Source organism: Lepisosteus oculatus, chromosome 3, assembly GCF_040954835.1.
Source record: "Lepisosteus oculatus isolate fLepOcu1 chromosome 3, fLepOcu1.hap2, whole genome shotgun sequence".
In the NCBI taxonomy this organism is placed as follows: Eukaryota; Metazoa; Chordata; class Actinopteri; order Semionotiformes; family Lepisosteidae; genus Lepisosteus; species Lepisosteus oculatus.
In genome coordinates, this window is record NC_090698.1 from 18,809,415 (window position 1) to 18,821,965 (window position 12,551).

General features: G+C 40.9%; 2 protein-coding genes across 2 annotated transcripts in view; both read left to right on the forward strand.

Moving 5' to 3' along the window:
- The window catches only part of rpl17 (ribosomal protein L17), a 306,152-nt gene that overhangs the window by 218,781 nt on the left and 74,820 nt on the right, over positions 1-12,551 (forward strand). The gene's annotated exons all lie outside the window — the stretch shown is intronic.
- Positions 167-7,861, forward strand: eri1 (exoribonuclease 1). The gene is made up of 7 exons (XM_006627227.3): positions 167-595; positions 1,921-2,099; positions 3,344-3,563; positions 4,347-4,430; positions 4,567-4,676; positions 5,034-5,148; positions 5,740-7,861. Exons 1-7 carry the CDS (start codon positions 518-520, stop codon positions 5,980-5,982), a joined length of 1,029 nt encoding a protein of 342 aa, XP_006627290.1. The 5' UTR covers positions 167-517; the 3' UTR covers positions 5,983-7,861.

The window sequence follows — 12,551 nt, forward strand, 5'->3', positions numbered from 1 at the left end:
TGGAAAGTAGTTTATTTTTTTCTTTTAACAGTTTAAGAATTGTATTAAACGGGACGCACCACTTTGTCATAGAAGTTCATAGTAATGAGTCCTCCTTGACGCTAGAAGGCACCCAATAACATTACCTCCTTTTCAGTTTTATTCCGTTGGTTCCAGGATGTCACCTCAGACAAGCAAACGGAAGCTGTCGTTGTTTGGAGTAGGGGAGCTCATTTTGAAATGTTGCGCTTGTTATTATTCTAAACCACTGTTGACGTGATTTCTACTTTATTAGTGAATGCCGATTAAGAAGTCGAAGTAGTTATCACAGTTTAGTTACCATCAGTATAGAAGATGAGTATCCTCTCAGTTAATGGTTAAACAACAATACATAAATGAGGTGTCGTGTTTGACACTGTTGTGAAGAGGTATCTTTCGGGAATAGGGCACCGACTGAGTTAACTCGTGTACTGTACGTCAGAAAATATCAGGATTGGCGCCGTGTGGAAATAACGGTCTTCATGTCGGTATCGTTACAATGGCGGATCAAAAGGAGAACGTGAAGTTTCAGGACGAAAACAAGCCACAGCGTAATGGATCAGACAGCTCTGCTCATGTAAGAATGATCTGTTTTGAATATTAGTGTTCGTTTACTTCCATTTATACCAGAGAGGGAATACCTGAATTAAAGAGAGATTCCGGTTTAAAAAATAAATTTTAGTTGTCTATAATTTCCTTTTTATTAACTTTACTTAACTGCAAAAAAGCGCAGTAGTACCAGGCGAGCAAAGACTTATGTTTTGATGTGTTTGCAAAGAGGTGAGACCGGATATAGTTAAGTTGTTTGCATTAACGTAACGTTAACACCACAAGTTTGTTTTTGTGACAGGGGGATGTGTTTCCGTGATTTTCAACAGTGTCGATATATGACTAACTTTACTTCTGTGTGTAGAATTGGACGAGGCTTCTCGTTTTACAGTGTCAAAATTGTGTTGTTCACATTCTACAACAAGACAACTGCAGTCTGTTCTCTAACAAGTTTTCTATCTCCACCTTAGTTTTCGAATTAATGACCAGAAAGACCAATGTTGAGATAAAGGCACTGGTTACATCGAAGTACCAAAGTATGAAAATACAGTACTAATGTACTGTTGTTTTACCTCGTTTTTACAGATAACCAGGTGAAGTTTTTTTCACATCATGATATTTTCAATATCGTTTGGCTGGAGAATTCATTTTGAAGAAGTCAAACTAAAAAGGACACCCAACAGCTAATTAAAGGAAAACCCCATATCAAATCTATGCTTTTGATGATCAATAATGCATCTGATAATTCTATTAAATGGAGTACTATGGTAAACAAAGCTGAACAACTACAATGTTCTCCTATGTTTCTAGGACATATGTGAGGTGGGGTTCCTCCTAATATTTTTAAAGAATTAAAACATTTCCAAAAACTCTGTATCGGTTACTTTCTGAAAGTCCACATGCTGACATAGTATACTGACCTGGAGAATACATTTGCACAGTAGTACCGACAAACACATTTTTGATAATAATCAGATCATTCTTTCTGAATACATACTGGCAATGGACTTATATCAGTGAACAAATATGACCCTTAAGAATGACAATGTGAGTAATTGTAGATTGGGTTTTATTATAAATTGGGATTAAAGGATTCTTCTGTTGCTGAATAGCTTGCCTGCTTACGTTTTCAAGCCTCTAAGTAGCGGTTATACAGCGCAATTGTACCAAACCACCAGTTGCAAGGGAAAAAAAGTGTTCTCTATATACTGATACAGTATACAGTACCTGTGGAAATGTGGGATGGGTGAGAACATTGGAGTAAGGCCACATGAATTCTGTGATCCAGCAGACTGAGGTCTCGGCTGCTCTTGCGTGTCCCGAGTGCAGCCTGCTAATGACGTGCTCTTTCAGAGTAAGCCCAGCTGCACGCAAAGTGGCCTCACGGAGAACGACGCACACGGCCCTGCTGCCAGCAGAGGCGAGTTCAGCAATCCTGTGTACAAAGAGATCGCGCTTGCCAATGGACACATCAACAGGATGAACAAAGACGAGCTGCGCAGGAAGCTGTCCGAGTTAAAGCTGGAAACCAGGTGAGAACTCAGCTCTGTGTAGGAAACAGTGCAAGCCATTGCTCCTCAGAACTGTTGACATTTATACCCCTTTGTACAGCTTGGAATTTTACTCAAGGGATCTGAATGAAGTACTTAATTTATATTATATATTATATTTATATATTTACGGTGGGTAGCTGTGTCAGCATGCGTAGGCTGCAAAGGAACAAGTAATAGGTTTATTCCATGCTGAAAAAAAAGAAGAAAGAGAACACAACGTTTCGGCCGTGGAGCCTTCTTCAGGTTTATATATTTACTAATGTAAATTGGTCCTCAAAAAGGTGAAAATTTGTAAACTGAGAGTGGAAATGTCCTTTTGTTTACATCTACAACTTTCCAGTTTGTCCTGAAATCTGAAACATTTGCCTGTTATTATTTTACCTTAACACTAACAACAATTACCTCTTAATGATAATTACTCTATTTACCTTAGTACAGTAGTTAAGAAGATAAACAGACAAAATAAAATGTATAAATATTCGCAGAACACGGATGCACTGACATGTTTCTAGCCAGCAGCCATATCACCCAGCAGCTCACAACTGGCAACCCACTGAAGCTAAGCAGGTGTGAGCCTGGCCAGTATTTGGATGGGAGACTTCTTGGGAAAAACTAAGGTTGCAGCTGGAAGAGGTGTTAGTGGGACCAGTACAGAGCGCTCACCCTGCGGTCTGTGTGGGTCCTAAAGCTCCAGTATATTGATGAGGACACTATTCTGTAAAAAAAAAGTGGCACCATCCATCATATGAGACGGAAAACTGAAATCCTGACTCGGAGAGGTCACTAAAAATCCCACAGAATTGGGGTGTTACCCAGGTGACCTGGCCAGATCCCCCCGGTATTTACCAGTCATGGCCTCCTAAAAATACCCCTCTCTGAATTGGCTTTATCTCTCTGTTCTCCTCTGCACTGATAGCTGGTGTGTGGTAAGTGTACAGTGTGCACTATGGCTGCCATCCCATCATCCAGGTGAGGGCTACACATTGGTGGTGGTGGAGCACAGTTCCCCTTGCCTGTTTTAAGTAGATTTCCAGAAAAGGAATTATTATTTTGTGGGAGATCAGGCTATGAGCATGGTGACTTCTGTACAGCAACTGCAACAGTTTTACCCCACACCCAGCAGTGTCACGTGTCCTGGGGGCAAGAGGGTGAAGTAGTTCTTCTAATCCTTGGTGCAGGCAGCGTCACAACTCCCTTTCTTGTGCTTGGGCTCTGTCACTCAGGGGGGCGAAGGACGTCTTAAAGAAGAGGCTGAAAAATTACTACAAGAAGCAGAAACTGATGCAGGCCGTGGTGACGGAGAACAGCAGCACCGACACGTACTACGACTACATCTGCGTGGTGGATTTTGAAGCCACGTGTGAGGAGAACAACCCCCCAGATTACCTCCACGAGATCATCGAGTTCCCCATGGTGCTCGTGAACACTCACACGCTGGAGATTGTAAGTGAAGCCGTGTGCTGGAGTTGAGGCTCGCCTGGCAGCGTGACCGGAAACTCTTCAAGGTCGGTCAGTAGCAGACTGCTCCTTGCATATTACCGTTGAAGAAGAAGAAATGTATGCATATACACATTTATTTCTTAAATAATATTATAAATAATAAATCTTAATAAATAATTCCTCTTCCAAAGTACAAAACAATTTCGGAGCACATCAGTATGTCTATAATAAAATGATCACTACATGCCTGAAGACAGTACTCAGTCTCCACTATTAAATGTTAATTTAGTAAACAAGGAAGTTACAGAGACTAAAGAGCACATCCAAGGACGTTCTGACATGGTCTCAAAATTCCTAGCATGTAAATAACTCGACTGCTTGTGATACAGTTTACATCCCTATTTTCTCACCTCTTCTATGTGCCATTGCAGAAAAAGGAAGTTGGTACTAAATTACAGTCCATCTAAAGCAGTGGTTTCCAGCCCTGGGTCTAACAGACCTTGTGCCTTCTGATTTTGTCCTGGTGAATTTAGTTATCACAGGCTAATTATCTAAAGTGGAAAACAGAAATTCATCATTTCTACATTTGTTTCAGCTCTTAAAATGTTGAATGAGATTTGTAATTGGTATCAACCCTGTACCATTTTCAGAGTTTCCGACCTTTTTTCATACTGGTGTGTTAACCAAATTATAACCAATTGGACCAGGTCTTGTGAACCAAATTTAGTGGTACATTATGTCTCATTTTCCACGGTTTTTACTCAGATCATTTGTTTTTCTACACAGGAAGATACATTTCAGGAGTATGTAAAACCTGAAATTAATACAAACCTTTCCGACTTCTGTGTCCAACTAACAGGAATCACACAGGTAAGGCAAAATAAATTTTTCCATTAAAGGACAGGTTACATTTTTTTTTAGAGAACAGGATTTGTTTTTCTATGTCTTTTACTGCGGTGAAAATAAACTATTATTCGAGATCTGAAATGATTTTCTTGTTCCCCAGAAAACTGTTGACGGAGCAGACACCTTCCCCACTGTTCTGCAGAAGGTGGTGGACTGGCTTCAGAGCAAGGAGCTGGGAACAAAATACAAATACGCAGTCCTGACCGATGGGTATGCTCCTTTTAATCGCCACTTCTGCAGAAGGGCTAACAGCAGTGCTCTGGAATACCCTGTAACCCAGTCTGTGCGTCATACTTACGGCCTGACAAGATGAGGTGATCATATACTTTAGAAAGAACATATATCTCCAACACATATTGGTCAAGGTTCCAGGCTTTTATATATTTGTGTTCAAGAGGTTAGTAAGAGCTTGTTTTAGCTGGCATTAGCCAAAGCCTAAATAAAAATACTTTTTTGTGTCCTTTAGCTGCTGTATCTTAGTAAACTAGCATCCTTTGCAGATTGTTCTTATTGATTCTAAGTAAAGTTTACAAAAGGTGTTGAGTTGCTATTTGTGTTTTTTTCTAGGGCTTGGGATATGAGTAAATTCTTAAACATTCAGTGCCGTATAAGTCGCATCCGGTATCCCCAGTTTGCCAAGAAATGGATCAATATCCGCAAAGCCTATGGGAACTTCTACAAGGTAAGTGCTTCCTTAAATTCACACACTTTGCTGGAAAAAAAATTGGCTGACAGACCGACTGTGAGGCATTTTTGCGAACTTTGGTTATATTAGGTAATATGCAATAAGACAAAAAAAGACTTGTAAAGGGTAAAACATACAGAATGGATGTGTGTTATACACTACTTTAACTTTATATTCCCTGTTTCTAGTCAACATAAATTTCCAGAAATACATATTTTACCCCTTTATGCATGCATGCATGCTGCTTTTAGCTTTCTCATTTTTTATTCGTTTTTTTTTACCTGGTAAGTAATTTGAGAACAAAGTCTTGATCACAGCTTTGATCTAGAGACCCATTTACACAGCAGGGAATACGGCGGAGCTCAGCTGGTACGATAGCAGCAGTCCAGTCAGGATCTGAGCCCCCGGCCCTCCCATAACCATGCTTTTGACTTCCGGAAAGAACAAGTGGGCCTGAGAGTGCTAACATCAAAGGCCCTGTATACAGCTGACTAGAGAGAGTACCGCCCCCCATCCCTTTTCCTGTCTGACCCCTGACCCCGCGCGGGGTGCCTGTGGTGACGAGCGTGCTGGTTCTCTGCTCTCTAGCTGCCGAGGACGCGGACCAAGCTGAGCACAATGCTGGAGATGCTGGGGATGAAGTACGAGGGCCGGCCCCACTGCGGGCTGGACGACTCCCGCAACATCGCGCGCATCGCCATGCGCATGCTGCAGGACGGCTGCCCGCTGCGGGTCAACGAGAGAATGCACGCCGGCCAGCTGATGAGCGTGCCCAGCACCGCACGCGATGAGGGCGCCCCTGCGCCCCGTTCGCCCAGCTGCAGGAGTTAAGCTGCACTTCCCCACATTCTGCTCTCGGGGCTGCTCTCAGTTTTAATTGTATGCAGGGTTTTTCCGTGTCATGCAGAATCTGTGATATGTGCACACAACAGATTGGGAAGGAATCAAAGGATGGTGAAGAGACTTTGGGTGAAGGTGATCTAGCTTGTTCTTCATTATTCTAAACTCTGTTTCACTGGTATTTTGGCTCAATAGCTAATTATCGCTTTGCATATATTCTTCAGAAAGAGTTATCGCATACAGAACCTGCTTTTGAGAACAGGAGGATGTTACTTCCTTAAGGTCTTTCCGGATTCTATATTCTAACTTAATTTATCTTAGAGTAGTTTCTTCTGTCTGTTAGAGTACATTTCTGAAGCACAGACAGTTGTGTGATCAAGGGCATCAGTATGTAAGTAAAACAGATGTTACAGTACTGATGAAAAGCAGTCTTCACTTTCAGTAGAACGAGAAATGTTTCTGTTGCTGTGAACCACTTTTATATAGTGCATGCGATATACCTATCACCAGCAGAGGTTGTTGTGCTACGCACTGCAGATCACAGTTCAGTTTTAGGCCAAAGCAGTCATTCGAATTGCACAGTTTAACAATATAGCAGAATTTTATTATTATTATTTTTTAAAACCACATATATGATCTATGTATTAGAAGTTCCACTGATCTCCATTTCACTTCCCTTCTACCTCTTCTGAAATGAGTACAGAACACCTTGAAGCTGTGCCTTAGGAAATAAGCCCTCTGCCAAATATGGAGGCATAATGTCCTATTTTTTGTGGACTTCCCTTTGGACTTCTTGATGCAGACCTCCCCTGCATGTAGTCCTAGTGTCATTGAAACTCTTCATTGTAAGTGTATAGGAAGGTGAGTGTCAGTAAGAATTTTTTTTCCTGTGTCATCTGTCTCCCATTCCAGGATTTTCAGATGGCCTTGATGTTTTCTCCCATAGAAGCATAATTCATAGCAAGCTCATGCTTCACGAATGTTTACATACAATCCTAGTGTATCCCTCTTAAATCACCTCACAGTTTATGATTCCCGAGTGTATAAAAGGTGCTTTTTTTCCCAATCTGTGTTCCTAATTAAAACTTTCTGTTGGTTTGCATTAATGTTATTTGTAAAACTGTAGAGGGGGAGATCTGCTGGAAGAAAATTCAAATATGCAATGTTTTTGTTTTCACATGATTTGGGAGTTTTAGCTGTAATTGGAATTAAAATGTGTTTTGCACTGGAGTATAGTGCTTCAGAAGTCATTGTGTTTTAAAAGTTGCTAGTTTGCTAAACAGTTGAACAGAAATGTAACTGGTTATTTCAATTTATTCAAAGAGTAGTTATTATTAATGAGATCTTTGTTTTGCATTACGCGTTCAAAAGCTCTCATCTCACAGCATCAAAGATCTCTCCGTTTTGTGTAATGGATTGTTTTGAGAGTTGCATTTGCATTAAAATTGGAGAACCTTTCAAAATCTAATTCAGAAAAAATAGGCTTTAGATAACTTGATAGCATAATAATTCAGCATGAAACATGCCAATGTACTGTATACAGCAGTCTACAGCTTTCCTTCAAATCATTTCGATGAATGGATTTCCTTTGGCCTTATTGTGTTTTTTTAAGTAAGACAGAAAATGTACAGATGGACGTTAAGTGTAACTTAATGTATGTTGTTAAGGAAATTTTTTATCAATGTGTTCTAGCAGAGCGAATGTGTGTTTCACAATGAAAACATTCCCATGTACCCTGTCAAAAGGATTGTCTGTTTTTTTCACTTGTATAAATTTTTGAACACCCAAAATGTTTTGTTCTGCTTGTTTTAATCATATTTCTTGATCTTTTCCTTTTTTGATTGACACTTAAATAAACTTTTTAAAGTTTTTTATGCTTCATTTAAATGATAATTTTGAGGTGTTTCATCTGCAAAAAGCAAGAGAAAATACTTCAGGGAGACTTTGACAGCAGCTGTCAGAATATTTTAGGACTGCATATGCTGGGAAGCTTGAATTAAGCACATCGCTATACCCATGTTAGAAATGAGAAAGGTTTTCCCTTTGTCTGATTTGTCTCAGTTTAGTGAAGCCTGACAGCAGTGGACCTGGCTGAAGAGAGTTCCACTGAGTCCTCTACAATTTTTACTAACAGTAGTTTCCAAAAAGCTAGTTTTTAGATATTAGTGGGAAAATGATCATTTTTTTCTTGAGTGTAAAATTCTGAACTGTTAATTGTGTAATGGCATTGACAGTCCTGTTACTTAGTGCAAATATTACAGAGTTTCTTCCAATTGGTTTTTGAAAGCTGGACATTGGTAAAAGGATTTGGGCCACTAAATCACAAGGAAAACATATTTTTCCTTGTAGAATGGCCTTTTGTAGTTTGAGGTCTTGTATTGTGCTATATTGTTGTTTCTATAGTTTTTTGTTTTTTCATCTAACTGGACAAACCAAGGATTCAATATTACAAGATTGAAGGATGATATGAAGTGCTTTAATATTAATAATGAATAATTGCTTATACTTACAGAATTATTTTCTGGACACTCCACTCAAAGTGCTTTACAGGTAACAGGGACTCCCCTCCACGACCAAAAATGTGCAACTCCAGCCTGGATGATATGACGGCAGCCATAGTGCACCAGAACGCTCCCCACACATCAGCTATCAGTGGGGAGGAGAACAGAGGAATGAAGCCAATTCATGGATGAAGATTATTAGGAGTGCATGATTAGTAAAGGCCAATGGACTATTTGGCCAGCACATTAGGGTTTTCAAGAAAATGCCGTGGGATTTGTAAATACCACCAAGAGTCAGAACCTTGGTTTTACATTTCAGCCAAAGGACAGTGCCCTTTTACAGTAGTGTCCCAACACTATACTGGGGCATTAGGACCCACGCAGACCGCAGGGTTAGCGCCCCCTACTAGTCCCACTAACACTTTTTCCAGCAGCAGATCAGGTCATTGGTTTCAAATACAAACTTGTCACAATCTCACAAGGAAGAACATTATGATCATTCTACTTCATCACTCTATGCAGGCTTGTTTTCACAAAAATAAACAAGCCTGCATAAAATAAAAGCTACCAGTATGTTCTGGAATTGTGGGAGAAAACCCATATGAACATGAGGAGAACATAGTACAATCTCCATGCAGATAGCACTCCAGGCCCAGAGTTGAACCCAGATTCTCAGTGCTGGCAGCTACCAATGCTGACCACTGCACCACCTCCTAGTGAAAACTGAATAAGAAAAATACAGAAAAGAACAACACTTTTGAACCATTTTTGTAATGCTGGACCAGTATCTTGGTAGGACTTACTGGACACATTAGCACTGAATCAAGGATTTGTGTAGACCACCCTGATGATGAAGCTGATCTGTGGTGCAGATGGACAGAACAGTGTATTAACTGCTGTGTACTACACTTGAATTGATGGTGATATCTAAGTGAAAGTCTAGGCTTGGGTGTCTAGTCACTACAGAATTCCACTTGCAGTGATTGATGGCAGCATGGATTGATGTTGATCAGGTGTTGGGACCTCATAGGCTACCCTTCTTCCAGGCTCATCATGATGTGACAATTCTAGCAGGATAAGACATGTCCCATTGCTACACTTGGATCAACAGCTTTGATGAGCACATGACAGGTCATTTGAGGCCCACTGAACATTTGTGGGATGATTTAGTACAATCTGTGCCATCTAGGACATAGAGCCCAATGAACAGACTTATTTTTGTCTAAGCTCTATGGGAGGAATGTAACTGAATTCCACAACAGCATCTTCAATTTGGTGCAAAGCGTGTAGTGTAGTATAATGTACAACTTGCATTGCCTCCAAAATGGGCCACACACTCTAAGCCTGTGAATTTCAGAATGGATCCCCAATTGATCAGCCCTGTAGATTAATGTTAATCAGCATAATAGATGTATGTATCTCATGTCAGTGCATCTACTTAAAAAAAGGTTATTTCCTTCTTGGTAACTTCTTGAATGTTGTTCAGTAACAAGTTTCTTTGGATAGTATACTCACAGTATACCCCCATCAAAATCATCATTAGCCGCTGAGGGTTTTTTCGTTTACACTCATCCAACCCATTGCAGCTAAACAGTTCTTTGTTACCATCTGCCAGACCTTTGGTGTGGCTGTGTCCTGACTGTTGTGGTACATTCCCGTCTTCCTGTTGACCAGCAATATAATTCATTCAGTAATGCAGTAAATCTTACTGAACGCTCTCTTCGCTATTATCCTTTATGGGGAAAACTTACCAGTGCTCTTTGTGACAGGACATTAGTTTCCCAGTCCATTTCAGACCATTCGAACAGCATTTTTTCTGATGATATATTTCTGATGTTGCTTTGAGAAAAGCTATGGTTGCATTTGAAATAAAACTGTAAGGAATGTTATTATCCCCACAATGCCCTGGAGCACATATAAACAATAGGGCTGTTCTCCTTACTGTGACACAGCAAATCTTCTAAGTCATATTTATATATTCAGGACATTAACCTTAAATCATGGTTGCAGTTCATCTCACTGCCCTGGTGCATCATATGTAGTACTGCAGAGTATCCACTAGAGGGCATTACTGATCCATCGGGAGGAGGATTTGCGTAATAAATTTTAAATGAACAAGTAATAGGTTTATTCCATGCTGAAAAAAAGAAGAAAGAGAACACAACGTTTCGGCCGTGGAGCCTTCTTCAGTTGTGAGAGAGACAGGGCAGTAGGCAAAGGTAAAGTAGCGGGAGAACAAAGGTTGGGAGGGAGGAGGAGTGAGAGGCGGGAGCAGGGGACAGAAAGAGAGGCCAATCAAGAGATGTGAAGTCAGAATGGGTGCAGAGAGGTGTGAAATGAAACTTCCAATGAATGGAGAAAATTTAAAAGAACAGTAATCTGTCGTTAAGGGAAGGGAGAATGTGTGATCCTAACTGCAGAATAATTTTAGTTTCGGTGGTCTTTCTGATGTATGAGTTCGGAAAACCGTCTTTGAGAACACAGACGGAGAGATTAGTGTGGTCGTGGCCGTCAGAGGTGAAATGAGAAACAATGGGCTTGGAGAGATCTTTAATCTTCACAGCCCTGACGTGTTCTCTGAAGCGGTCTCCGAGTCTCCTTCCTGTTTCTCCAATGTAGATGGCTGGGCATTTACTGCAAGAGATACAGTAAATAAGGTTGCTGGAGGTACAAGATGCTGTCTGGGTGATCCGGAATTGTCCTGAGGGGCCTTGAATGAGTGTGGTGGTGGCTGTGTACTTGCAGGTGATACAGCGAGCGTAAATTTTAAATGTTCATCTTCATGAAGTAGACAACTACTACCAAATTAGTTTTAATCTTTAGAAGAATTGAAACTGCATAAGAAGAGACAGAACAGATGCAAAGCTTTATAGGAAGAACAGGTAAGGGTGTTAGTTCTAAGGTATATAAAGACCACAGGTGGTGTGGATAGGCAATAAAACATCAACACCACTCACCCTGAGCACTGGAACCCCACAAGGCTGCTGTCTGAGTCCAAGGTTGTACTCCCTATTTACTCACGACTGCACAGCAAGACACAGCAATAACCGCATCATCAAGTTTGCCGATGACACCACTATAATAGGACTGATCAGTGATGATGACGAGTCCACTTACAGGGATGAAGTTGTACAGCTGCTTAGGTGGTGTCATAGCAATAACCTGGACTTGAACATAAAGAAAACGAAAGAGCTAATAGTGGACTTTAGGAGACACAGGCCACACACTCACAGCCCACTCAGTATTGATGGAACGGAAGTGGAAACAGTCACCAGCTTTAGGTTTTTGGGAATTCACATCTCTAAAGATCTAACCTGGACTGTGAACACTGACTCTATCATGAAGAAGGCTCAGCAGCGCCTTTATTTCTTGCGGTGCCTCAAGCGATGGGGGATGCCAATACATGTGTTGGTGAACTTCTACCGCTGCACTATCGAGAGCGTCCTCACCAACGGGATCACCGTGTGGTATGGCAACACCTCTTCGCGAGAAAGAAAGGCACTGCAGAGAATGGTCAATATGGCCCAGAAGATCATCGGCTGCAGTCTCACCGAGATTAAACAGCTCTATGAGGACCGCTGCCGTGGTAGAATTCTGGCCATCACAGAGGACAGTCACCACCCAGGGCATGAGCTCTTCACCCCACTGCCCTCAGGCAAGAGATATAAGAGCATACGGACACTTACCACTAGATTCTTTAATAGCTTCTATCCACAAGCAGTGAGACTGGCGAACACATTTAGCCATCCCCCTCGGACCACACCCACACCATCACCATCTACCTCATTGTAATTTATTTATTGTACGTCTCCAGTCATTGTTTACACGTCTGTATTGTTTACATCCAAACTGCCTGCATGTTTACTTGCACATTGTCTATTGTTTGTTTGTACATTGTCTTGATACACTGTTTGCACTTTGTTTTGTTTTTTTACACTTGTTTTACAATCGAGAGACTTTCTGTAAGTAAGAATTCCATTGTACCAGTACCGGTTACATATGGCAATAAAGTTCAAGTTCAAGTTCAAGGTTTTGAATGATATAAATGCGCCTTTTAAA

What these genes read in the sequence shown, in the direction of transcription:
- eri1 (XM_006627227.3), top strand. Translation starts at nt 518, where the DNA reads ATGGCGGATCAAAAGGAGAACGTGAAGTTTCAGGACGAAAACAAGCCA. An exon ending in ACACTCACACGCTGGAGATT is followed by an intron (nt 3,564 to 4,346) that starts GTAAGTGAAGCC and finishes TTTTCTACACAG; the next exon opens with GAAGATACATTTCAGGAGTA. An exon ending in CCTATGGGAACTTCTACAAG is followed by an intron (nt 5,149 to 5,739) that starts GTAAGTGCTTCC and finishes TCTGCTCTCTAG; the next exon opens with CTGCCGAGGACGCGGACCAA.